The sequence below is a fragment of the Hypanus sabinus genome, chromosome 7 (assembly GCF_030144855.1).
Source record: "Hypanus sabinus isolate sHypSab1 chromosome 7, sHypSab1.hap1, whole genome shotgun sequence".
NCBI lineage: Eukaryota > Metazoa > Chordata > Chondrichthyes > Myliobatiformes > Dasyatidae > Hypanus > Hypanus sabinus.
In genome coordinates this window covers 168,241,265-168,267,798 of record NC_082712.1, presented here as the reverse complement: position 1 = coordinate 168,267,798, position 26,534 = coordinate 168,241,265, and the positions used below count along the sequence as shown (strand labels likewise).

Sequence of the window (26,534 nt, the reverse complement as noted above, 5' to 3'; positions counted from 1 at the left end):
TATTCTGAGATTGGGAACTTCGGTTTTCAGCCCTTCAGCCCTGAGAAACATTCTCTTTGGCTGTAGTGTCCGATATGCTCATGCCCCTTGACTTCCATGGTAAAGTCAGAAACTAGAGAGCATAGGTTAAAGATGAAAGAGAGGAACTATCATTACTACCTCTAAATGAATGCCGCAAATAGGAGCTTTTTCCCCTGAGGCAGAGAAAGCTGACGAATGATCTTATGGCGACATATAAAATGTTTTTGCCCAAGATCTTGGGTGAAGGGCCATTGTTTCAGAAACTGTGGATCCACTAGAAGCTGGAGGCCTGGAGATGACCTGTCCTGCGGTTGAAGGTCTGTGTAGGTGGGTAGGAGAAACATTTTTCTGTTTTCCTGTTGGTGTTTTATTGCTGTTGCTGTATATTTCACCATCTTTCATTCGACATGAAATAAATACGTAAATGAATTTGAATTCACTTAAACCTTATATCATCCCACAATGTGAGGAAGTGAAAATCTTTGTGTTATGACTCCATCGCAATGTTACAAACATGTGAATTTATAAGTCTAATGGCTTGTCGAAAGAAGTTGTCCCACTTGGTCCTGGTTTTAATGCTGCAGTACCATTTGCCAGGCGGAAGCAGCTAAAACAGTTTATGGTTGGAGTGACTTGTGACCCCAATGATTTTTCAGACCTTCTTTCTGTACCTACTGCTGTAAATGCCCGAAGGACAACCTAGCGGGTGGGATGTGGGCATCAGGTTTCTTATTACATGGTTGTGATCCTGGGTGCTTGTCAGTAATGTGCCTTTACTCCTTGACCCCATAGCAATGCTGTCTTGTTTGACTGTATTCATGACAGTCATGTGTGGTTAAATGACAAACTTGAACTGAATTGAATATATGTCACAATATACAACCCTGAGATTCATTTTCTTGGGAGTATACTCAATAAATCTGTAGAATAACAATGATAACAGAGTCAATGAAAGACTGCCAAACTAGTGCGTTCAAGCAGAGTACAGAAGGCAACAAACTGTGCAAATACAAAATTAAGAAGAAATAAATAATAAATATCTAGAACACGAGATGAAGAGTCCTTGAAAGTGAGTCCATTGGTTGTGGGAATGTTTCAATGATATGGCCAATTAAAAGGTACTCTTTAGAAGACACATTAAAAGATAAAGCTAGAAAATTCTTAGTGGATTATAGGCTAAACGCAGATAGATTGGCTAGCTCAGGTTGGCAACGAGATCAATGTGGACAGACAGACAGACAGACATACTTTATTGATCCCAAGGAAAATTGAGTTTTGTTACAGCCGCACCAACCAAGAATAGTGAAGAAATATAGCAATATAAAACCATGAATAATTAAATAATAATAAGTTAATCATGCCAAGTGGAAATAAGTCCAGGGCCAGCCTATTGGCTCAGGTTGTCTGACATTCCGAGGGAGGAGTTGTAAAGTTTGATGGCCACAGGTAGGAATGACTTCCTATGACGCTCAGTGTTACATCTCGGTGGAATGAGTCTCTGGCTGATTGTACTCCTGTGCTAACCAGTACATTATGGAGTGGATGGGAGTCATTGTCCAAGATGGCATGCAACTTGGACAGCATCCTCTTTTCAGACACCACCATCAGAGAGTCCAGTTCCTCCCCCACAACATCACTGGCCTTACGAATGAGTTTGTTGATTCTGTTGGTGTCTGCTACCCTCAGCCTGCTGCCCCAGCACACAACAGCAAGCATGATAGCACTGGCCAACACAGACTGGTAGAACATCCTCAGCATCATCCGGCAGATGTTAAAGGACCTCAGTCTCCTCAGGAAATAGAGATGGTTCTGTCCCTTCTTGTAGACAGCCTCAGTGTTCTTTGACCAGTCCAGTTTATTGTCCATTCGTATCCCCAGGTATCTGTAATCCTCCACTATGTCCACACTGACCCCTTGGATGGAAACAGGGGTCACCGGTGCCTTGGCCCTCCTCTGGTCCACCACCAGCTCCTTAGTCTTTTTCACATTAAGCTGCAGATGATTCTGCTTGTACCATGTGACAAAGTTTCCCACCATAGCCCTGTACTCGGCCTCATCTCCCTTGCTGATGCATCCAACTATGGAAGATGGCGAGACGCTGTGTTGTAGTTGAAGTCTGAGGTGTAGATGGTAAAGAGAAAGGGAGACAGGACAGTCCCCTGTGGAGGCCCAGTGCTGCTGACCACTCTGTCTCACACACAGTGTTGCAAGCGCACGTACTTTGGTCTGCCAGTCAGGTAATCAATAATCCATGACACCAGGGAAGCATCCACCTGCATCACTGTCAGCTTCTCACCCAGCAGAGCAGGGCAGATGATGTTGAATGCACTGGAGAAGTCAAAAAACATGACCCTCACAGTGCTCGCCAGCTTGTCCAGGTGGGCGTAGACACGGTTCGGCAGGTAGACGATGGCATCCTCAACTCCTAGTCGGGGCTGATAGGCGATGATATATCTCAATGACTCCTTAGGTAGGTCATCTGACATCCAGTGACTTTCATTGTAGTTGTATCTATCCGATTATGAAGTAAATGGTTAAATCAAAGGCATGATGCTGGTTTCCGTGTTTGATCATGATCCTAATCAACTTAAAATTGTCAAGAAGGACATCAATAATTTCCATTAAAAATTTGAACTTGATCTGTGCATGGAAAATTTGATACTATCACTAATTAACTCACCTATTCTCCATAGCTGGATTTTGTTGCTTAGCTGATTAAAATTTTGAGTTCAGCTACTAATTATCAGATAATCCTCACGATAGCATTTTGGACATATGTGTACAAAAGAAGGAAAACAAGTCATCAGAGATTAATCGCACAGGACATCTTTTCAGATAAATAGGTTGCTGCGATACAATTATCTGGTTGTCTTACTTTGTGATTCCAATCATTGTACAAATAGCACAGTGGTTGTATTACCAGAAATAACTGATCAGCATGAACTCTAAGGCAGCAAATGCTCCTGGAAGCTAAAATGCTTGTAGGAAATTGAGAATGAATTCTAAGCTGCACTGGTAAAGACAACAGTGGATGTGTAGAGTCATAGTGCTATACAGCACAGAACAGACCTTTGATCTAATTGGTCCACACTGACCAAGGTGCCCACTTCAGCTAGTCCCATTTGCCCCTGTTTGAACCATATCCTTAAAAACCTTTCCCATCCATACACATATCCAAGCGTCTTTTAACTGTTGTTATTGTACCCGCCTTAGCCATTTCCTCTGGCAGCTTGCTCCATCTGTGTGAAGAAGTTGGCCCTCACGTTCCTTCATAGATCTCTCCTTTCATCTTCAATCTATGCTCTCTAGTTTCTGGTTCCCTGGGGGAGACAAGATTGTGTGCATTCACTCCATTTATATCCCTCATGATTTTAAGACCAAAAGACCATAAGATATAGGAGCAGAATTAGGCTATTTGGCCCATCAAGTGTTCTCCACAATTTCATTATACATCCATACATCTGTCATAGGTGATCTATTTAATATGCCTTCATAAAATCACCACTCGGTCTCCTATGCTGCAAGGAATAAAGTCTTAGCCTGTCCATCTTCTCCCTGTAAACCAGTCGCTCGAGTCCTAGTGACATTCTCAAAAAAATTCTTTGCACATTTTCCAATGTAGTGATGTTCTTTCTCTAACAGTGTGACCAAAATTGTACAGAATGCTCGAGGCCCGTCTCACTAATGTCTTGTACAACTGCAATGTAAGGTCTCAACTTCTAAACTCAGTGACCAAGACCAGTGTACTGAGTGCTGTCCTAGGTCCTTCTGTTAGGCAAAACATGACACAGGAGTGCTGTAATGCTGAGCTATAGTAAAATACTGAAGATGTTGAAAATCTGAAGTAAAATAGAAAGTGTTCAATACTCAACAGGGCAGATGGGAACTGTGGTGTGAACAACAGTCATTATTTTACTTTCAGAGGCTTTCCTTGGAACTGGGGAACATGAGTGATGTAGAGGAAGGGAATACTTAGTACGGGAGTTGGGATATTGTGCTAAAGTTGTGTATGGCATTGGTGATGCCAGATTTGGAGTATTGTGTACAGTTTTGGTCTCCTACCTACTAGAATGTTATCAAAAAGATTGAAGGAGTATAGAGAAAATTTTAAAGGAGTTTGCAGGAACTTGAGGACTTGAGTTATAGGGTTGAATAGGTTAGTACTTTATTTCCTGAATCACAAAGGAAGGAGGGGAGATTTGATAGAGACATAAAAAATTATGAGGGGTATAGGCGACTGGGCTAAATGGGCACTCTCTGTCTTACCTGTGTAGGGTTATAACAAAACAGAATCAGAAACTACAGGAAACATTATTGGGACTTTATTCATGGAACCCTAGGACAATAAGGGGTGATCTTACAGAGGGTATGTAAAATTATGAGGAGCATAAATAGAGTAAATGCACAGTCTTTTGTCCCAGGATTGGGGGATCAGAAACTAGAGGGAATAAGTTTAAGGTAAGAGGGAAGAGATTTAACAGGAACCTGCTTTTACACCCAGAGCATGGTCAGTTCATGGAACAAGCTGCCAGAGGCAGGTACATTAACACCATTTAAAAGACACTTGAACAGGTATGTACATAGGACTGGTTAGAAGGATATGAGACAACATGAGCAAATAGGATTAGCTTGGATAAGCATCTTGGTCAGTGTGGACTAGTTGAGCATTAAAAGTTAGTTTGTCACAAGTACATCAAAACATATAGTGAAATTTGCCCTTTATGATTAGGACATACATGGTAAATGGTAGGGCATTGAGGAATGCAGAAGAACAGAGTGATCTAGGAATAATGATGCATAGTTCCCTGAAGGTGGAATCTCCTGTGGATAGGGTGGTGAAGAAAGCTTTTGGTATGCTGGCCTTTATAAATCAGAGCATTGAGTATAGGAGTTGAGATGTAATGTTAAAATTGTACAAGACATTGGTAAGGCCGAATTTGGAGTATTGTGTACAGTTCTGGTCACTGAATTATAGGAAAGATAACAACAAAATAGAGAGAGTACAGAGAAGATTTACTAGAATCTTCTTTTACTAGGCCCTAATGGGCTGAAGGGCCTGTTTCTCAGCTGTATTTTTCTACGACTCAATGACTATTACTCTGTCTTATCTAGGAGGTGAGTTTGAGGGATAGTGTGGGGAATGAGGGCTCCGATTGACTTGAGAGAGTTCAATGAATTTAATTCAGCACAAGTTGTTGAGTTAGTGCAGACTGACAGACAGACATACTTTATTGATCCTGAGGGAAATTGGGTTTTGTTACAGTCGCACCAACCAAGAACAGTGTAAAGATATAGCAATATAAAACCATAAATAATTAGATAATAATGGTAATCATGCCAAGTGGAAATAAGTCCAGGACCAGCCTATTGGCTCAGGGTGTCTGACCCTCCGAGGGAGGAGTTATAAAGTTTGATGGCCACAGGCAGGAATGACTTCCTATGACGCTCAGTGTTGCATCTCGGTGGAATGAGTCTCTGGCTGAATGTACTCCTGTGCCTAACCAGTATATTATGGAGTGGATGGGAGACATTGTCCAAGATGGCATGGCATGACTGAATGGTACATATCAATGTAGTTGAAAAGTGGTGGAAAATTTCTGCCCGTTGTCAACCCAGGAAGAGGCTTATTTCAATGTGTGACATCTATGGTGACTACATATGAATGTAATACTTGCTGAAAGGGATGTATGTGACGCAGACTATTTTGCTTACTTCCTGAGAAATCATGATGAATTGACTCAGAATCCTCTTGAGCAGAGTAACTGAAGTGGGCTCATTCAGAATAATGGGGTTGAAAGTACCCAAGATGAATGGAATTGCATTGAAGCGCAACACAAGCAGGGCGTAGTGCAGCCATTAATTTGTTAAGTTAATATTGCATTTAAATTAGATTTCTATACAAATTATTTCCCTTGCCCTGGAATGAGCTGATGATTTAATATATCTGAAAATGCGGGGAACAGATGGCCTCCGTGGTTTAAAAAGTCTTGCAGTTCACTAGCATAAGTGGTAAATCACTTCTCTCTCAATCAGTTGATCACAGAAATGAGAGCTGATAGTCTTGTGCTGCATAAATCTCCCATCTGGGATTGAGAGAGGTTCCAGTTTAGCTTATTAAGTTGTAGGAGTGTGGGTTTCTCTGATAATACTAACTTTATATTACTTGTCCCTAACTGTCTTTGAGAAGGTGGAAGAAAGCCCGGACTTTGAGCTTTGTAGCCCATGTGGTTGGTGCTGTTGAGTAGAGAGTTACAGGCCTTCGAACTAGCTGAGTTACAGCAAATTTCCTGCGGAGCATCAAGAAAGCTTACTTCTGTCCCAGGATACTGACGGACTTTTACCGCTGTACCATTGAGAGCATACTCACCAACTGCATCTCAGTGTGGTATGGCAATTGTCCCGTATCGGACTGCAAAGCACTCCAGTGTGTGGTGTAAACTGCCCAGCGGATTATCGGCACCTAATTGCCCACCGTTGAGAACATTTACCATAAATGTTGCCTAGGCAGGGCAAAAAGTATTATTAAGGATGCATCTCACCCTAACTATGGACTTTTTACTCTCCTCCCATCCAGTAGGCACTATAGGAGCCTCCGCTCCTGCACCAGCAGGCTCAGGAAGAGCTTCTTCCCTGAGGCTGTGACCCTGCTGAACCTCACATCACAGCGCTAAGCAGTATTGTATCCATATTGTACTGTCTCAGTACTTTTATATTTGTGTGCTGTAGCACTTGCTTTTTATTCGCAGTTGTTTTGTAAATAACGCTATTCTTTGCATTTCTGGTTAGATGCTAACTGCATTTCATTGGCTTTGTATCTGTACTCGGCACAATGACAATAAAATTGAATCTAATCTAAAAATTCAAGCAAGCTTTTTCCGTGAGGTTGGTGAGACTAAAACTAGAGGTCTTCAGTGAAGAGTAAAAGGTGAAATATTTATGGAGAACCTGAGACTGGGAGACTATCGATGTGGAATCTGGAGCAACAAATGGAAAATCAGAGGAACTTGGGTCAGGGAACATTTGTGGAGAGAAATAGTCAAGATTCTGGGTTGAGAACCTTTACCTGGACAGGATAGTGGGCAATTTAGCGGGAGACTTGAATGAGGAAGTGTACAAACCTTCCTACTGGCTATTTCCTCTTTACATTCTCAGTCCTGATGCAGGCATGGTCTTGACCAAAAATGTCAGCCATCACCTTGATTCCACAGAAATGCTTCACTCCTAAGTTCTTCCACCAGTTTGATTATTGCTCCAGATTCCAGCTTCTACTGTTTTCTGTGTCTCCTAATGCATATCGTGTTCAAAAATGGGGCAGGTAGAAACACCTACATCACAACATTGGAGCTTCAGCGCCAACTGTGGAGAGCACTTCTTTTCAGGTTACTAATTAAACTAATTCAGCATTATTATTGCGTTTGTTAAAAAAGATCAAGATTCTGAATCTTTATACACTTTTGAGCAGGAAAGAAGAAATTTTCATTGTCTTTCTGCTGTCATGATGTGAAGGCGATGCTCGATTACTCGCGCTGTCAGCAGCTGCTTTGTAGGTAGTGCAATTAGTTGTAACTTGCTTCTGGTTTCAATTCCCACTCTCATCTGAACTGATTCCACAACCTCTGGACTACTTTCAAGGGGAATTTCCAGAATGCCTATGAGATGACTTTCTCGAGCAGCTCGTGGTCAAGTCCACCGGGAATCAGCTATTCTGGATTATGAGTTGTGCAATGAACCAGAATTGATGAGAGAGCTTAATGTTAAAGAGGCCTTGGGGGAGAAGTGATCATAATATGAACAAATTTGAGAAGGAGAAGCTAGAGTCAGATGTTTCTGTATTACAATGGAGTAAAGGGAATTACAGAGGCATGAGAGAGGAGTTAGCCAGAATTGATGGGAAAAGAACACTATCAAGGATAATGACAGAGCAGCAATAACTGGAATTTCTGGAAGCAATTTGGAAGGCATGGGGCATAAACATTCTAAAGAGGCAAAAGTGTTCTAAAGGCAAGATGACACAACCATGGCTAATAAGAGAAGTCAAAGCCAAAATAAAAACTAAAGAGAGGGCATATAAAAATGCAAAGAAATCAGTAGGAAGTTAGAGGATAAAACATTTTTTTAAAAAAACAACTTAAAAGTCATTCAGAATGTAAAGATGGAATACAGAAGCTAGCCGATACTATTAAAGAGGATACCAAAAGTTTCGTAAGATAAATGCAGTGTAAAAGAGAGGCAAGAGTGGATATTGGACTGGTGGTAAACTATGCTGGAGAGGTAGTAATTGTGGACAAAGAAATGGCAGGTGAACTAAAGTATTTTGCATCAGTCTTCATTCTGGAAGACACTAGCAGTGTGATGGAGGTTCCAGGTGTTGGATGATGAAATGTGTAAAGTTACCATTACTAGAGAGAGGGTTCTTGGGAAAATGAAAGGTCTGAAGGTAGATAAGTCACCTGGACCAGATGGTATATACCTCAGAGTTGTGAAAAAGGTGGTTGAAGAGATTGTGGAGGCATTTGTAATGATCTTTCAAGAATCACTAAACTCTGGAATGGTTCTGGAAAACTGGAAAATTGCAAATGTCGGTCCACTTTTCAAGAAGGAAGAGAGGCAGAACAAATGAAATTACTGTATAGGCCAGTTAGTCTGACCTTATTGTTGGGAAGATATTGGAGTTGATTATATAGGATTATGTTTCAGGGTACTTAGAGGCCCATGATAAAATAGGCCATAGTCAGCATTCATTCCTCAAAAGAAAATCTTGCCTGACAAATCTGTTGGAATTCTTTGAAGAAATAACAAGCAGAATAGACAAAGGAAAATCAGTTGATGATATGAATTTGGATTTTCAGAAGGCGTTTGACAGGGTGCCACACATGAGGCTGCTTAACAAGCTATGAGCCCACGATATTACAGGAAAGATTCTAGCATGGATAAAGCAGTGGCTGATTGGCAGGAAGCAAAGAGTGGGAATAAAGGGAGCCTTTTCTGACTGGCTGCTAGTGACTAGTGGTGTTCCACAGGGGTCCATGTTGGGACCGATCTTTTTACATTATATGTCAATTAATTGGATGATGGCTTTGTTGCAAAGTTTGCAGATGATATGAAGGTAGGTGGAATAGCAGGTAGTTTTGAGAAAGTAGAGAGGCTACAGAGGGACAAATTTGGACAATGGGCAAAGAGATGGCAGATGGAATAAGCTAGAAATCTCGATAAGCCTATAATTGTGTTTTATCTTTCTAGGGATGCTTTGCGATTATCCCTGGTGTTTCCTCTCTTCCTGGTAATCTCTTGATTTAAAGGAGCTTAAAGCAAGGTATCTAATCAAGGAGTTCATTGTTGGGTGTGAGAATGATGTGGGCCACTGTTTGAATTGGCTGAGTCTCGTTGCTGAGGAAACAAGCAATCTGCCGGAAGAACTCAGCAGGTTGAGCAGCATACGTGGGAGGAATAAACAGTTGACGTTTCGAGCTGAGGTGCTTTCTCAGGACCCCTGATGAAAGGACTTGGCCTGAGACATCAACTTTATATTCCTCACCATAGATTCTGACTGTCCTGCTGAATTCCTCCAGTCTTTTTGGCAATTTCCAGTATCTGCAGAGTCTCTTGTGTTTGTAACAGACGGTGACTGGAAATGAATTTGTCAGTTACCATACTGGAGCAGGATTCTGTGTGGTCTCTATCGATGAGATGACGGCATTTGTTAGGTCAGAAAAGTCCAGGCATAGAAACTTGATCACTCTTCTCGTTTCTTACTCTATTGCAGTACAAAATGAGCACTGTGCTTCAAAGCTCTTGTTACTTGGCTGAAGCCTTCATGCAAATCCAGTTTGTCTTTCAGATGGGTGTCAAAGAAGTTGTACAGTATTTTGAAGGAGAACAGATGAATTACTCTGATGTTTTGGCTCATAATTAAACCTCTTGCAGATGAGTATACAAAGAGAATATAAAACAATTCAGATCTTTCGGCCCATGATGTTCCACCTACATTTAACCTATTCTAAGATCAATCTAATCCTTTCCTCCCACGTAGTCCTCCATTTTTCAAAGATTCAAAGAAAATGTTTCTTATCAAAGTATGTATACAGTATACAACCCTGAGAATCATCTTCCCACAGACAGCCACAAAACAAAGAAACAACATGGAACCATTTCAAAGAAAACATCAAACCCCCAACATGCAGAAAAAAAGAACAAACGATACAAACAACATAAACTTAATGCACAGAATATTAAACTTCAAACCACTGAGATCTTGAAATAGTCTAGGGATGTTCAGTTTAGTTCAATTCAGCGCTGTGTTGTTCATTGTGCCAATGTGTGGTGCAAATGTAGGCAGAGAGGATTAGCCTGGAAGTCTGGGGTCTTGTCACAAAGATTTGGCATGTCAACAAATACACTCGAAAACTTCTATAGTTGTACCATGGAGAGCATTCTGACAGGCTGCATCACTGTCTGGTATGGAGGGGCTACTGCACAGGACCGAAAGAAGCTGCAGAAGGTTGTAAATCTAGTCAGCTCCACCTTGGGCACTAGCCTACAAAGTACCCAGAACATCTTTAGGGTGCGGTGTCTCAGAAAGCCAGTGAGTAAGGACCTCCAGCACCCAGGGCTTGCCCTTTTCTCACTGTTACCATCAGGGAGGAGGTACAGGAGCCTGAAGGCACACACTCAGCGATTCAGGAACAGCTTCTTCCCCTCTGCCATCCGATTCCTAAATGGACATTGAATCTTTGGACACTACCTCTTTTTTAATATACAATATTTCTGTTTTTTGCACATTTTAAAAAATATTTTCAAAATACGTAATTAATTTACTTGTTTATTATAATTTTCTTTCTCTGCTAGATTATGTATTGCATTAAACTGCTGCTGCTGCTAAGTTAACGAATTTCACATTACATGCCTGTGATAATAAACCTAATTCTGATTCTGTCTGGGTGTTGATACCAAACTTTGATCTGAAGTCTTGAAGTTGAAGCCCAGTGGCTGAAGCCTGGAGACCTGTAGAGGAGCTGGATGATTGTGGGAGTGGAAGAGAGGGTGGAAGGAAGGAAAGAGGCTTGTTTTGCTGTTGGTGTTTGTTTTGTTCTGCTGAGTGCTTCTGATGACACTTGTGGGTAGCCCCCAGTAAATGTGTTGGTTGCTACGCAAACGACACGTTTTCATTGTATGATTATGTACATGTGAATTTAATACCTCTGTGGCATTTGAGTAATACTGTAAATTAATTGTCTGATTAAGCATTCTTGTTTGTTTTAAATAACTCAGTATGGGTTATATATAAAAAAATAAATGAATTGCCTACATCATGACGACACCACATGGTACGTGCGCACTTTACTTAAAGTAAACACGTATTTAGACTCACAGTTCGGACTCCTGAGTCTTTCTTTTAATTAGTTTAATGTTTTGGAGTTATAAAACACATTGCATGATAAATGAATCTGAAGTCGAATGAATGGGAATCTTGGTCAGTATAGATCTGTTGGGCTGAAGGGCCTGTAGCTGTATGACTCTGTGGCTGTCACCAATACAGATTATTTAGCCATTATCACATACCTAAAGGAGGCAGCACTTTCATTAATACTGCAATGTGATGAAATGCCAGGTGCATATACTAGTCGAATTATACCTTTTCCTTGTGGTATGTTGTATGTTAATGTGTCCATGGGTGGCCTGCGCATGCGCTCACAAAACAACGTGCTCACGTAAATGCAGTACTGCATACGCACTCCTTGCATTCATTCGAGCTGGGAGAAATATTCTGGAGCTGAGACGGGGACTCAGAGATTCCCTCTGTGTTTCATCACTGTCGTATTATGTTTCAATCTGCAGTGTTGTTCACTGTTGATCCTCAATTATTCTGTCTTCTGTACACAGTGCCTTTCTTAATAATGTTATTTCTACTGTGATTTCATGGTGCAAATGTACTTTGATATCCAACAGAGAGGACAGTCAAGTATTTACATGGGTACGCCACTTAATCAGACAATGCATAGAAATGTTAAAAATGTACTGATATTATTCATTTGAAATTCTCAATTGCAGTGGAAATTCCAACATCATTGTTATTCATTCACAGACAGTGGATTTGAAATCACATTTCCACTATTAGCTCATTTTAGTTCTTGACTGATCTATGAGCCTGATAAATATCTTGAGCATTTCCATATCTTCACAGAAATTGGCTTCTTCTGTCATTTCAGGAACTCCAACCTCCAATATTCTTCCATTCCTAACGTCTTTACCGTTTCTGTGAATGCCCAGAGAGGTTGGAGGTGGTATTGTGTGATAATCTGTTACTGGCTTCACAAATGTAGCTGTGAAAATGATTATACAATGTGGAGCTGGAGTTGGCCATTCGAATGGTTCAGTGAAGAAGTCTTGTTGTAACTGAGGCTCACCTCCGAGTCAGGTCTTTGTGGCTTGAGTCCCAGCTCATCGATGTCAACTAGTCTGATGCAGTGGGCGGTACCGAGGTATGGGCACAATAGTGTAGTAGTTAGAGTGACATCAACAATCACCGAGGTTCCAGAGGAAGTTTATGAGAATGATCCTGGGAATGCAACGGTTAATGTATGAAAAGCGTTTGATGACTCTGGGCCTGTACTCACTGGGGTTCAAAAGAATGAAGGAAAGTCATTGAAATCATTGAAACTTATCGAATATTGAAAGGCCCGGATTGATTTATACGAAGATGACGTTTCCTATAGTAGGTGAGTCCAGGACTAGAGGGCACAGCCTCAGAATACAAGGACATCCCTTTAGAACGGAGATGAGAAGGAATTTCTTCAGCCAGAGAGTAGTGAATCTGTGGAATTCATCATCACATAAGGCCATACAGGCCAAGTCATTGAGTATATTTGAAACAGAGGTTGATAGGTTCTGGATTAGTAAGTGTGGCAATGGTTACAGAGAGAAAGCAGGAGAATGCAGCTGGGAGGGATAATAAATCGGACTCGATGGACTGAATGGCCAAATTTTGATTCCCGCTGCTGTTTGTAGCGAGTTTGTAAGTTCCTCTTGTGACTTCATTGGTTTCCTCCAGGTGCTGTGGTTTCCTCCCACATTCTAAAGATGCGTGGTTAGGGTTAGTAAGTTCTGGGCATGCTACGTTTGGCACCAGAAGCACGATGACACTTGTGGGCTGTCCAGCTCAATCCTTGCTGGTTTGATTTTTATGTAAACAACACATTTCACAGTGTTTCGATGTACATGTGACAAATAAAACTAATCTCTTTGAGTAAAAGACTTGGTGGGTTGAGCAGTATCCACAGGGGAGAACAACGGTTAGAAATCGTCTTTTCTGAGGGCAACGAGGCTGCAGTGCTCCTTTCGGCAAAGCAGCATACTGGCAGTTCAGTTACTGAAAACATAATGATTCAATTTAAAATAAGATCTGCAGTTTTTTTTAGAGTGACATCAAAGTTACAGCTGAATTTAAAAACAAACAATTCCAAAATGGGGCATTGTCCAGTCGCTCGACAGCCCTGGGGTAAAAAGCTGTTTTCCAGTCTGAATGTCTGTGCAGAGATGCTTCAGTATCTCTTGCCGGGTGTTGGGAGATTGAACAGGTGATTACTAGCAACTCACCCAAAATGCTTCTCCCCTTCCTTTATGGTCCTGAAGAAGGGTCTCGGCCCGACACATCGACTGTTCACTCTTTTCCATAGTTGCTGCCTGGCCTGCTGATACACTCAGGCATTTTGTCTGTGTTGCTTTGCATTTCCAGCATCTGCAAATTTTCTGGTGTAGGGGATCACTGGGGTGGGATGAATCCGTCATGATCATGCGAGCCCACAATACGCATCATGCTTTCCATATTTGGTAGTTGTGTCCCAGTGATGTTCTGTGCAGTCCTGATCACTCATTGGAGTGCTTTTTGGTCAACCTTGTTCCAGTTAGTGTACCACGCTGTCATTCAGTAGGTCAGTATACTCTCAATCACACATCAATAAAGGTTTACCAGCAGTACTGGGGGCTGATATCAGAATCAGATTTATTATCATCGGCATGTGACAAGAGATTTGTTAACTTAGCAGCAGTAGTTCAATGCAATGCATAATCTAGCAGAAAAAAATTATAATAAACAAACAAGTAAATTAATTATGTATATTGAAAAGATTTTTTAAAATGTGCAAAAACAGAAATATTGTATATTTTTTTAAAAAGTGGTGTCCAAAGGTTCAATGTCCATTTAGGAATCGGATGGCAGAGGGGAAGAAGCTGTTCCTGAATCGCTGAGTGCGTGCCTTGAGGCTTCTATACCTCCTACCTGATGGTAACAGTGAGAAAAGGGCATGCCCTGGGTGCTGGAGGTCCTTACTCACTGGCTTCCTGAGACACCGCTCCCTAAAGATGTCCTGGGTACGTTGTAGGCTAGAACCCAAGATGGAACCGACTAGATTTACAACCTTCTGAAGCTTCTTTCAGTCCTGTGCAGTAGCCCCTCCATACCAGACAGTGATGCAGCCTGGCAGAATGCTCTCTACAATACAATCTATAGAAGATTTTGAGTGTAATTGTTGATGTGCCAAATCCCTTCAAACTCCTAATAATTTATAGCTGCAGTCTTGCCTTCTTTAGAAGTACATCAATATATTGGGACCAGGTTAGATCCTCAGAAATCTTGACACCCAGGAACTTGAAGCTGCTCACTCTCTCCACTTCTGATCCCTCAATGAGTATTGGTATGTATTCCTTTGTCTTGCCCTTCCTGAAGTCCATAATCAGCTCTTTTGTCTTGCTGATGTTAAGTGCCAGGTTGTTGTTGCGGCACCACTCCACCAGTTGGCATATCTCACTCCTGTCCACCCTCTCATTACCACCCAAGATTGTACCAACAATGGTTGTATCATCAGCAAATTTATGGATGGTATTTGAGCTATGCCTAGCCACACAGTCATGTGTATATAGAGAGTAGAGCAGTGGGCTAAATGTTGATCGTCAGCGAGGAGGATAGGATATCACAAATCTGCATAGATTGTGGTCTTCTGGTTAGGAAGTTGACAATCCAGTTGCAGAGGGAGTACAGAGGCCCAGGTTCTGCAACTTCTCAATCAGGATTGTGGGAATGATGGTATTAAATGCTGAGCTATAGTCAATAAACAGCATCCTGACATAGGTGCTTGTGTTGTCCAGGTGGTCCAAAGATGTGTGAGGGGCCATTGAGATTGCAGCTGCTGTTGAGCTATTGTGGCAATAGGCAAATGTCAATGGGTCCAGGTCCTTGCTGAGGCTGGAGTTCAATCTAATTATGACCAACCTTTCAAAGCATTTCATCACTGTTGATGTGACTGCTACCAGGTGACAGTCATTAAGGCAGCCCAGCTTTCTTTAAACTCCAAAGATTCTTGCTGAATCTTCCCTACTATCGAGGAGGTGTGGTAGTCCAAGAGAGCTCCTCTGGGATGTTCAATCACAAGTATTTAAAGCTGGAGACCCTTTCCATGACTTATGAGTAGTGAAGCTTATTTATACCTTTTTGAATTCCTGAAAGAAATGGTTATTGCTTTGTTTTTAATTATTCCATTTTATCTTTGAATGCAAATGTTAACCCTGTTTCACTTTCTGCCAGAACCACTTGGGTTTTCTGCATTTTCTTTATTATTTTAACATCTCTATTGCTGGCATTGTCTTGAAAAATGGGAGAAGCTGCATTCATACCCCTGTCTAGTCCCATCTAACCAGGCTATAGCTCTCCAAATCCCTCTCATCCAAGTACCTAGTAAGACTTATTTTAAAAGTTGCAATCAAAGCTCATTGTTTGAAAGATCTGGCCCCAAAAATTCCTGATTCTCTAGGCCTCTGCTGTTTAGGCGAATTTCATTTTTTCCATTACTATGTACGGGAAAAGATGCTTCCTGGTTTTATTTGAGAATAACTTGACCCTTGCCTCACCAGAGGAGGAAATTTCTCTGAATCAATCCTTTCAAATCACACCCAAGTATTGGGGTCAAGACCTTACAGGCAGCTTCTGTACCACCTGCTTGCATAGGGATGAATCAGCTGCATATCCCCACTCGTAATAAATTGGCTGTTCTGAAAATTGTGTGAATATAAGTCATGGATAGGGCTGTGTGTGGCTCAGAATAGAGTTGACAGAGCTGTGAATGAAGAATAGCCATTTGGATGAAAGGATTAAAACAAGAACTATTGACACACTGCCCTTTGTAAGCTCAGAGATTCCAAAAATCCTCATCCTTGATGCCCCCTTCCTTTCCCAACTGCTTGAGTTGACTTGGGTTTCTTGCCCATACTAAAGTGGTCAATCTGATCTGACTGCATCTTACTCCCATTCCTTCTTTCCATTCACTTTAGTCCTTTGTTTCCAGTTCTGCCCTCCAGTAAAGAGGATTTTGCTTCACTATTCTCTTGGCTCATCTGAATCTCTTCCGCCACTAAGCCTTAGTGTCCTAGAGAACTGCAGCACAGAAACAGGCCCTTTGGCCCATCTATTTTTTCTGTATAGTCCAGGGGTTCCCAACCTGGGGTCCACAGACCCCTTGCTTAATGGTATTGGTCCATGGCATTAAAAACCTCTGTTCTGGTTCCATCTACACAGACCATAGTCTTCCATATCCCTCTTATCCATGTATCTATCCAGACAACTTTTAAATGTTGCAGTTGAACCCATATCCACCACTTCCACCAGCAGCTCATTCCTCCACTCATGCCACCTCTGACTGAACAAGCGACAACGCTTCAATTTCCCTTCCCTATTCTCTTCGCTCCTACCGATCTCAATTTCACAACCGAATCGTAGACTACTTCAGCACAGAAACATTTGTCCTACTTAGTCCTTGCCAAACTATTACTCTGCCTAGTCCTTTTGACCTACACCTGGATCACGGCCCTCCATACCCCTCACCTCCATGTACCTATTGAAACTTCTCTGAAATGTTGAAATAAAACCACCATCTGCTTCCACTACTTGCGCTGGCAGTTTATTCCGTACTCTCATCACCCTCTAAGTGAAGTACCCCTCATGTTCCCCTTAAACATTTCACCTTTCACTCTTAACCTGCTACCTGTGGTTCTAGTTTTGTTAAACCTCAATGGAAAAAAAGCTTCTATTTAACCCCTCAAATGCCAAAGGGCAGGAGCCATCATCACCTTGATGGGATGGCTGATTTCAATCAGGTTCAGTATGAATCGCAGGTTCCAAGAGCTATAGGAGCAAGTCAGAGTGCAGGTACCCTGTACTGTGTGACACATCTCCTCATGCCCTAAAACTTCTCTGCCATCCACGGCTCAAGTCATTTTTGTGAACAGCTGCAGCTTCAACCTCATTGAAGTTTGACACCACCCTGGAAAATGTGCACACCATCTTCAATGTTCAGTCCCTAAACCAGTTACACAGCTGTGATGCTTTTAATTCAGAAAGCACAACCAAATGAGGCTCCTTGATAACTTCTTCCAAACCTGTGACCTTTGCCTCCAAAGGATTCCTGAAAGGTTAACTTGCAGATTGAGTCAGTAGTAAGGAAGGAAAATGTAACGTTAGCATTCATTGCAAGAGGACCAGATTATAAAAGTAAGAATGTAATGCTGAACTTTTAGAAGAAATTGGTCAGACCACATTTAGGATATTGTAAGCAATTTTGGGCCCCCCATCTAAGAAATAACATGCTGGCATTGGAGGAGATTAGTAAAAATGATCTCATCAAGAGGAGATTAACAAGAATGGTCTCAGTAATGAAGAGGTTAATGCATGAGGAGCATTTGATGGCTCTGTGCCTGGTGTTTGGAAGAACTCGGGGGAGGGGAGTTGGAGGGGGGGAAGAATGGTATTGAACTTTACTAAATATTGCACAGCCTAGATAGAGTGGACATGGAGATGATATTTCAAGTAAAGGGAGAGTCTTGGAGCAGAGAGCACAGCACCTGTACAAAAGAACATCCCTTTAGAAGAGAGATGAGATGCAGAGGGTGGTGAATCTGTGGAATTTCATTGCCACAGACAGCCGTGCAGGCCAAATCATGTTGTCAACGTTTATGGGAAGAGGGCATGAGAATGGTGGTGAGAGAGATAACAAATAATATGTGATTGAATAATGGAGCAAACTCGATGGGCTGAATGGTCTAATTCTGATTCTATATCTTATGGTCTTATGGTACCTGAATGTTTAAGGTACTTTACTTACCATGTTCCCTAAGCCACTACGGTGTAGCAGAAGGCACAACTCTATTACAGCACCGGAGATCCAGGTTCAATTCCTGCTGCTGTCTTTAAGAAATGTGTATGTTCTCCCTGTGACTCTGTGGGCTGCTTCTGGATGTTCTGGTTTCCTCCCACATTGCAAGGACATGTGGGTTAGTAGGTTAATTGGTCGCAAGTGTGTAATTGGGAGAATGGGCTTGTTGAGCTGGTAGAGCCTGTTTCCATGGCGTGTCTCTAAATAAAATAAAACAAATAAAGCCACCATTCAACTCAGCCATCAATTTTCCAATGTCCAATGAACTTCTTCCTTCACAGATCCCTTTGCTCTCAAAAAAGCCTCATCATTGCTTCTTTCCTTTTGAGCTGCTTTGGTGGATTGACCTGCGGTTATTTTTCTTGATGGGACTATTTGGTCTATTTGATCTGAAGGTTGCTAGTTCGAGCCTTGGCTGAGGCTGCGTGTGTGTCCTTGAGCAAGGCACTTAACCACACATTGCTCTGCAACGACACCGGTGCCAAGCTGCATGGGTCCTAGTGCCCTTCCCTTGCACAACATCGGTGGTGTGGAGAGGGGAGATTTGCAGCTTGGGCAACTGCCTGTCTTCCATATTTTAAAAAAACCCTTGCCCAGGCTTGCGCCCTGGAAACTTTCCAAGGTGCAAATCCATGGCCTTTCGAGACTAATGGAGGCCTACATTTGGTCTCACCTCTGTCTGTTACAGCAGCTGTTCATTCCTATTCATTACAGTTATTTCAATCCACAATCTCAGATCTGTCCTCTTGTGCCAAGAAGTCTACTTCATTTTCTCTTTGCTGGATGTTCCAGTAGGCATCCCCTCTGCTTCATAGACAGTGAACTAAATCATGAATCAGCGTCAATGGCGTCTTACCTGCACTGTTACAATTCCATGATTCACAACCTCTGAAGGTTAACTTACCCAGTGAGTGATTAACTGTAGGAAATAGCAGGTTTAAATGTTGATCTCTTACCTGCATTTAATCATCCACAACCACACCTCCTCCCCAGTGTAGGTTTAAAGTCAGCAGTACATCAGCTGGGTTTGAGCTTTTCACAGGAAGGAGCTTCGGTCTCAAACACATGGGGGGGGGGGGGGGGAGGGAGAAAGATGAGCTTCATTCGTCACGTACATTAAAGCCTACATGAAAATGCACTATTTCCGTCAACGACCAACACAGTCCAAGGGTATACTGGCGGCATCCCCCATGTGTGCCTATGCTTCTGACACCAAGATAGAATACCCACAACTTACTAACCCTAACCCGTATGTCTTTGGAATGTGGCAGGAAACTGGAGCACTTGGAGGAAATGCACGTGGTCACGGGGAGTATGTACAAACTCCTTACAGAGAACAGAGGGAATGGAATCCCCGTCGCCAGCGATATGATGCATCAGGTGGCAATTGGTTTATTACAGCCACATGTGCCGAAATACAGTGGAAAGCTTTGTGTATCATCTAATCAGACCCTTCTAAAGGGTAAAGAATATAAAGTGCAGAACATGGAGTGGCAAGGTAGCCTAATACTTTACAGTGCTCATGATCTGGGTTCAATTCCCACCACTGTCTGTGAAGAGTTTATATGTTCTCCCTGGGATCATGTGGGTTCCCACCCCCCCCCCCAAGTGCTCTGGTTTCCTCCCACATCCCAAAGACCCAGGCTAGGTGGTTACCACACTTGGGCGTATTTGGACAGCAGGGTCTTATTGGGCCAGAAAGACCGCATCTCTAAATAAAAACAAGTAGAATATTGGTAATTGGTTTATTGTTGTCACATGCATAGAAATATAGTGGAATGTTTTATAACATCCAGCTGGATAATTCCATACACACATACAGTATTATAGTGTCAGAGGAAGTGCAAGGGCATGATGAGCTAGATTGAAATGTCAAGAATTTATTTGTATCATATAAAACAGGTGCCAAGATTTTTTTATGCCACAGATCAATACTATTAAGCAAAGTGTCCATAGTCTGTATTATAAGAGGTCTGTACAAGGTCATTCTATCAGCAGGGTAGAAGCAGTTCTTGAGCCTGGTGATACATGTTTTCATGCTTCTGTTATCTTTTGCTGACAGCCCTTGTATTTGTAGGGAAACGAAACAGAATGTTGCAGTAATGGAGATCAGTAGGTGGCTGAAAGGACTAAACATCCATACCATGTCATGTGATATCAAAGCCTCCATGTCCTGCTTTAAATAAGCCAGCTGAATTGAGAATGAGTGTATTAATCCAGTCGGCAATGATTGGTACACACTTATTGAATGAAAGGCCAACTTAGTTTTGGGCAATGTAGATTTGACACTATTCAGGGAGAGCTGAATGGATCTCTGATGTCCCCCTGCACCGTGAGAGTTCAAGTATGGACCAGAACAAACACCACCCACAACAGGGAAAACAAACCTTGTCTGTGAGTCTAAACAAATTCCCTGACATGTCAGGAACTGTCAAAGGCTGAATGTTTCAGAGAAGCAAAAAAGTTTTAAATTTTGGAAATATTTTAAAACAAAGTATTTGAAATATCTTTAATATGTTGTAAAGTACTCAGTTGATTGAAATATGTAAATAGATTAATTCTCTCAAGCTTTTGCTTTTATTGACATTACTGAAGGCTTCTCTGGTCCTGAAACTTCTGTCTGGATACCCGCTACAAGTGGTGTAGAATCTCCACAACTTCCAAACACGTGTTAAGTTGCAATGAACATAGAGAAAGACGTGTCACAACTGTATTTACTAAGTATTTTGTGAATGAAGTACCTTTAGGAGGAAAAATGGGTTGGCTCTTGGTGTGGTTGTGTTGCAGATAAGATTACTGTCCACCTTATGGACAGTCTATGTACCAAGAAGGATTGTAAAGAGATGTGGTAGTCTTTGTCATAATTTGTCCGGAGTAGCTCTTCTCTTCACTCCATGGACTCTGCCTAGAGAGGCATACTAGGACTACATGGACTACTGCTACATGCTCAACTCAGTGGAAGATGGACTTCTAAATCTTGTTGGTCTTCCAATGTAAAGAGATGTCAGGCGCATTCCAAGAGGTGCATGAGTACATGCTGAGAGATGTACTGAAGCTGTGAGTAGCCTGCAGTTGCTCCACAAGGCATGGAGGAGAACTGCATTACAGGGTCCTTCTGGACTTCGAGGGGCTATGTACTCTTAAATGTTTCATGTATACATTACTTAATCAGAATCAGGTTCAACATCACCAGCCTATATTGTGAAATTTGTTGACTTTGTGGTGGCAGTACAATACAATGAACAATAGAGAAAAAATACTGTGGATATATATTAAATTATTAATATATATTAAATAAGTAGTGCAAAAATAGAAATAAAAATGTAGTGAGGGAGTATTCACTGGTTCAGTGTCCATTCAGAAATCAGATGGCAGAGGGGGAGAAGCTGTTTCCGAATCGTTGAGTGTGTGCCTTCAGTCACCTGTACCTCCTTCCTGATGGTAGCAATGGGAACAAGGTGTGACCTGGGTGATGGGGGTCCTTAATGACAGACATTCTGGTCTACACTTGAGGCATCGCTCCTTGAAGATGTCCTGGATACTATGGAGCCTAGTGCCCGTGATGGTGCTGACTATGTTTACAACTCTCTACGACCCTGTGCAGTAACACCCTCCACCCCCACCCGCCCCAATACCAGACAGTGATGCAGTCCATTAGAATGGTCTCCACAGTACATCTGTAGATATTTTTGAGTGTTTTTGGAGACATACCAAATCTTCTCAAACTCATAATGAAATATAACCACAGTCGTGCCTTCAATGTAGCTGAATCGATATGTTGGGATATGTTGTGAATGAGGAAGTACGAGTGGCACTAATGCATGGTAAGTGAAGGTATGAAATTGCTGATACTGATGAACATAGAGAATTGGAATCAGGTTTATTATCACTGATATGTTAAGAAATTTACTATTTTGCAGCAGCAGTTCTCCATGTGTTTCTGGTTGTTATATTTTCTGCTATCTGCGCGATTCAATTGAGGGTTTTCGGCACGGAACTGTCTCTGAGGCTATGGTGTGCAGTCAGTGACACAGTGCTGAACTGATTTGACTCGGTGGCTCTCACTCAAAACCTTTTTGAGGACTCTGCGGTTTGATGTTTAATACCCTGTGTGTTATTTGCTTAAGTTTTGCTGTTTGCATGTTGCTGTTCTTTTTTGCACACTGGGTATTTGATGTTTTCTTTAAACAAGTTCCATCATGGAAATAATTCAGATGATGTGTAGCTCAGGTGGTTAATGGTTGAGTTCTCGAGTCTAGGCAATTTACTTGCAAATGTTTCGTCGCCATGCGAGGAGGTATTTGTCAGCGTGCTGTTGAATATGCTGTGTCCTCTAAATGCTTGGCTTTTACATACTTTACAATCAGCTGATTAGTCATCATTTTGGAAACTCAGTTGTGATGTGAGGAGGAGATCCTATTTATGAACTGATGCAGGCAACACTCCAGACCACAATGCACGAAGCTCACCATACACCCAATCAGCGACGAGATTTCCACCCCAAGTCACCATTGAGTTTTGGAAAAGACATCCAGTCAGCTGATTAAGGTGTGTATATACAGGCCAAGCACTCGGAGGACACACCACAATCGGCAATGCACTGATGATGTCTCCTTGCATAGTGGTCAGATGTTTGGCAGTAAATTGCCAGATCAGAGGGTTCCATGTGCTTCTTTGTTCCATGGCTGCCTGAGGGACAATGAATCTCAGGGATGTATACTTCAATAATAAATGTACTTTGAAAGTTCACTTTGAAACATTTCTATAGGTTACAATAAGAAATACAAAAAAAGTGCAACAAAGCAAAATAAGTAGTTTTCATGGACTGTTCAGAAATCTGATGGTAGAGGGGAAGGTGAACATGTCCCAATATTCATTCATAAAAAGACCATAAGATATAGGAGTAGAATTAGGCCATTTGGCCCACTGAGTTTGCTCCACTATTTCATCATGGCTGATGCAGTTTGCCCTCTCAGCCCCAATCTCCTTGCTTCTCCCCATATCCTTTAATGCCCCAACCAAACAAGAATCTATCAACCTCTGTCTTAAATATACATAAAGACTGGCCTCCACAGCCCCCTGTAGCAACTGATTCCACAGATTCACCATTCTCTCGCTAAAGAAATTCCTGCTCATCTCTGTTCTAAAAGGATGCCTCTTTATTCTGAGTCTGTGTCCTCTGGTCCTAGATTCTGCCTCCACAGGAAACATCCTCTCCAGATACACTTTATCAGGCCTTTCAACATTCAATAGGTTTCAATGAGGTCACCCCTCATTCTTCTGAAATCTCCAGAGCCATCAAACACTGTTCAGATGACAAGCAGTTCAATCCTGGAATCTTTCTCATGAACCTGCTTGGAACCCTCTCCATAATATATAATATTCTTTATATATTATGAATGAAGCATATATTTTAGTAAAATAGCACAAGGTGACTGGCAACAAGTTTCATTTATCTGCTTTTGCATGCATATGATAATCCTATAGCTGCTGACAGGTATGGAAATAATCAGCAGTTAGGCAAACACTTCCTTGCAAAAACTGAGCCAATGGAAATCAAAGCTGAAAGCTAATTCAGAAAAAATAAATGTAAGTTCTATGTCAAAGGATTGTGGGGAAAGGGCACTGTTCCGATTCGCATTTTTGAAACCGGCTGACAGAATGTAAATGGAAATTAAGGAAAATAAGAAGAGGGAGATCTTAAATGGATTTTTTTGTTGCATCTGTATCTGGACACAGAGTCTATAAAAGTAAGGCAAAGCAGCATTGAGCTAATGGATCGTATACAGATTACAGAGGAAGAAATCTTTGCTGTCTTGAGGCAAATTAGGGTGGATAAATCCCCAAGGCTTGACAAGGTGTTTCCTCAGACCATGTGGGAGGCAAGTGCAGAGGTATTTAATGTGTTGTCATCCACAGGTGAGGTGCCAAAGGGTTGGACGAAAGCTGATGTTGTTCTGTTGTTTAAGAATAAGGCAGGAAATTACAGGCCAGTGAGCCTGACATCAGTAGTGGGGAAATTATTGATCATATTATCAGGGACTAAATAAATAAGTATTTGGATAGACAGGGACTGGTTAGGGATAGTCAACATGTCTTTGTACATGGTAGATTGTGTCCAACCAATCTTATAAAGCATTTTAAGGAAGTTAGCAAGAAAGTTGATGAAGTGAGGCAATGAATGTTGTCTACATGGACTTGAGGAAGAGCTTTGACAAAGTCCTGAATGGGAGGTTGATCAAGAAAGATCAGTTGCTTGGCATTCAGGATGAGGTAATATATTGGATTAGACATTGGTTTCATGAAAGAAGCCAGAGAATGGTAGTAGATGATTGCCTCTCTGACTGGAGGGCTATGATGAGCGGTGTGCTGCAGGGATCGGTGATGGGTCCATTGTTTGCCATTTATATCCATAATCTGGATGATAATATGGTAAACTGGATCAGCAAATTTATAGATGACACCAAATTTAGGGGTGCAGTGGACAACAAGGAAGACTATCAAAGCTTATAGAGTATCTGGACCAGCTGAAAAAAGGGCTGAAAATGGTAGATGGAACTTAATACAGGCAACTATGCAACTGTGAGGTGTTTCATGTTAGGAGGACAAACAAGAGTAGGACTGTGAATGGTAGGGCTCTGAGGAATCTAGTAGAACAGAGATATCTGGGAATATAGATACATAATTTCTTGAAAGTGGCATCACATGTAGATATGAACAAAAAGAAAGCTCTTGGCACATTAATATTCATAAATACTTTGAGTACATGAGATGGGATGTTATGCTGAAGTTGTAAAGACGTTGGTGAGGACTAATTTGGAGTAATGTGTGCAGTTCAATAAGATTGAGCGAATGCAGAGAAAATTTACAGTCAGTGCCTATAAAAAGTAATCTTCCCCCTTGGAAGTTTTCATGTTTTATTTTTTTACAACATTGATTAACAGTGATTTAATTTGGCTTTTTTGACGTTGATCATCAGAAAAAGACTCTTTCCTATCAAAGTGGAAACAGATCTCTACAAAGTAATCTAAATTAATTACAAATATAATACCCAAAATAATTCATTACATAAGTATCCACACTCACCCACCCCCCTTAATATGCATATAATTAATTAAATGGTGATATGTTTTTGGAGACCTGCTTACAATCAAGGAGTTTCGATTGATTATAGTAAAAAATACACAGGTATCTGCAACGCCAACTGCTGGTGAATCAGTATCCTGGCAAAAGCTTCACCATGAAGATAAAAGAATATTCCACGCAAATCTGCGAAAAGGTTATTGAAAAGCACAAGCCAGGAGATGGATACAGAAAAGTTCCAAGTCACTGAATATCCTTTGGAGTACAGTTAAATCAGTCATCGAGAAATGGAAAGAATATAGCACAGCTGTAAATCTGCCTAGAGCAGGCCATTCTCAAAAACTGAGTGACCATGCAAGAAGGGAACTGGTGAGGGAGCCTCCAAGAGACCCATGACAACTCTCGAGGATTTACAAGCTACAGTGGCTGAGATGGGAGAGAATGCACATAACTGTTGCCCAGGAGTTTCGCCAATAGCAGTTTTATGGTGAAGAGAAAGCCACTGTTGGGGGAAAAAAATCTCAAATAAAATCTTGGCTAGAGTTTGCCAGAAGGCACGTGGGAGACTCTGAAGTCAGCTGGAAGAAGGTTCTATGGTCTGATGAAACCAAAATGGAGCTTTTTGGCCGTCAGACTAAACATTATGTTTGGCGTAAGCTGAACACCACACATCGTCAAAAACACACCATCCTATGGTGAAGCATGGTGGTGGTTGCATCATGCTGTGGGGATGTTTCAGTCAGCAGGCCCTGGAAGGCTAGTGAAGGCAGAGGGTAAAATGAATGCAGGAAAATACAGGGAAATCCTGATGCAGTCGGCAAGAAAATTGTGACTTCGAGAAGACTTGTCTTCCAACAAGACAATGAACCAAAACTACACAGGAACGGCTTAAAAACAACAAAGTAAATGTCCTCGAATGGCCAAGTCAGAGTGCAGACCTCAATCCAATTGAGAATGTGTGGCTGGACTTGAAATGGGCTGTTCCCTCATGATCCCCATGCAATCTGACAGAGCTTGAGCAGTTTTGTAAACAAGAATTGGGAAAAGATTACAGTGTCCAGATGTGCAAAGCTGATAGAGATCTATCCATACATGTAGTTGCTGCCAAAGGTGCATCTACTAAATACAGACTTGAAGGGGGTGAATACTTATGTAATTTTTTTATTTGTAATTAATATGGATTACTTTGTAGAGATCTGTTTTCACTCTGACGTGAATGCCTTTTCTGTTGAT

The 26,534-nt window shown here is 41.6% G+C and overlaps 2 protein-coding genes across 5 annotated transcripts in view; one reads left to right on the top strand and one right to left on the bottom strand.

Annotated features, from left to right (window-relative positions):
• Positions 1 to 26,534, top strand: part of shank2b (SH3 and multiple ankyrin repeat domains 2b) — a 1,221,224-nt gene that overhangs the window by 895,600 nt on the left and 299,090 nt on the right. The gene's annotated exons all lie outside the window — the stretch shown is intronic.
• On the bottom strand, positions 1,242 to 2,809 carry LOC132396450 (uncharacterized). 2 transcript variants are annotated; one of them, XM_059973988.1, is made up of 2 exons: positions 2,702 to 2,809; positions 1,242 to 2,532 (listed from the first exon to the last, which is right to left on the bottom strand). In XM_059973988.1, exon 2 carries the CDS (start codon positions 2,056 to 2,058, stop codon positions 1,417 to 1,419), a length of 642 nt encoding a protein of 213 aa, XP_059829971.1. In that variant the 5' UTR covers positions 2,059 to 2,532; positions 2,702 to 2,809; the 3' UTR covers positions 1,242 to 1,416. Both variants share the same exon structure in this region, with proteins under 2 accessions (XP_059829971.1, XP_059829972.1).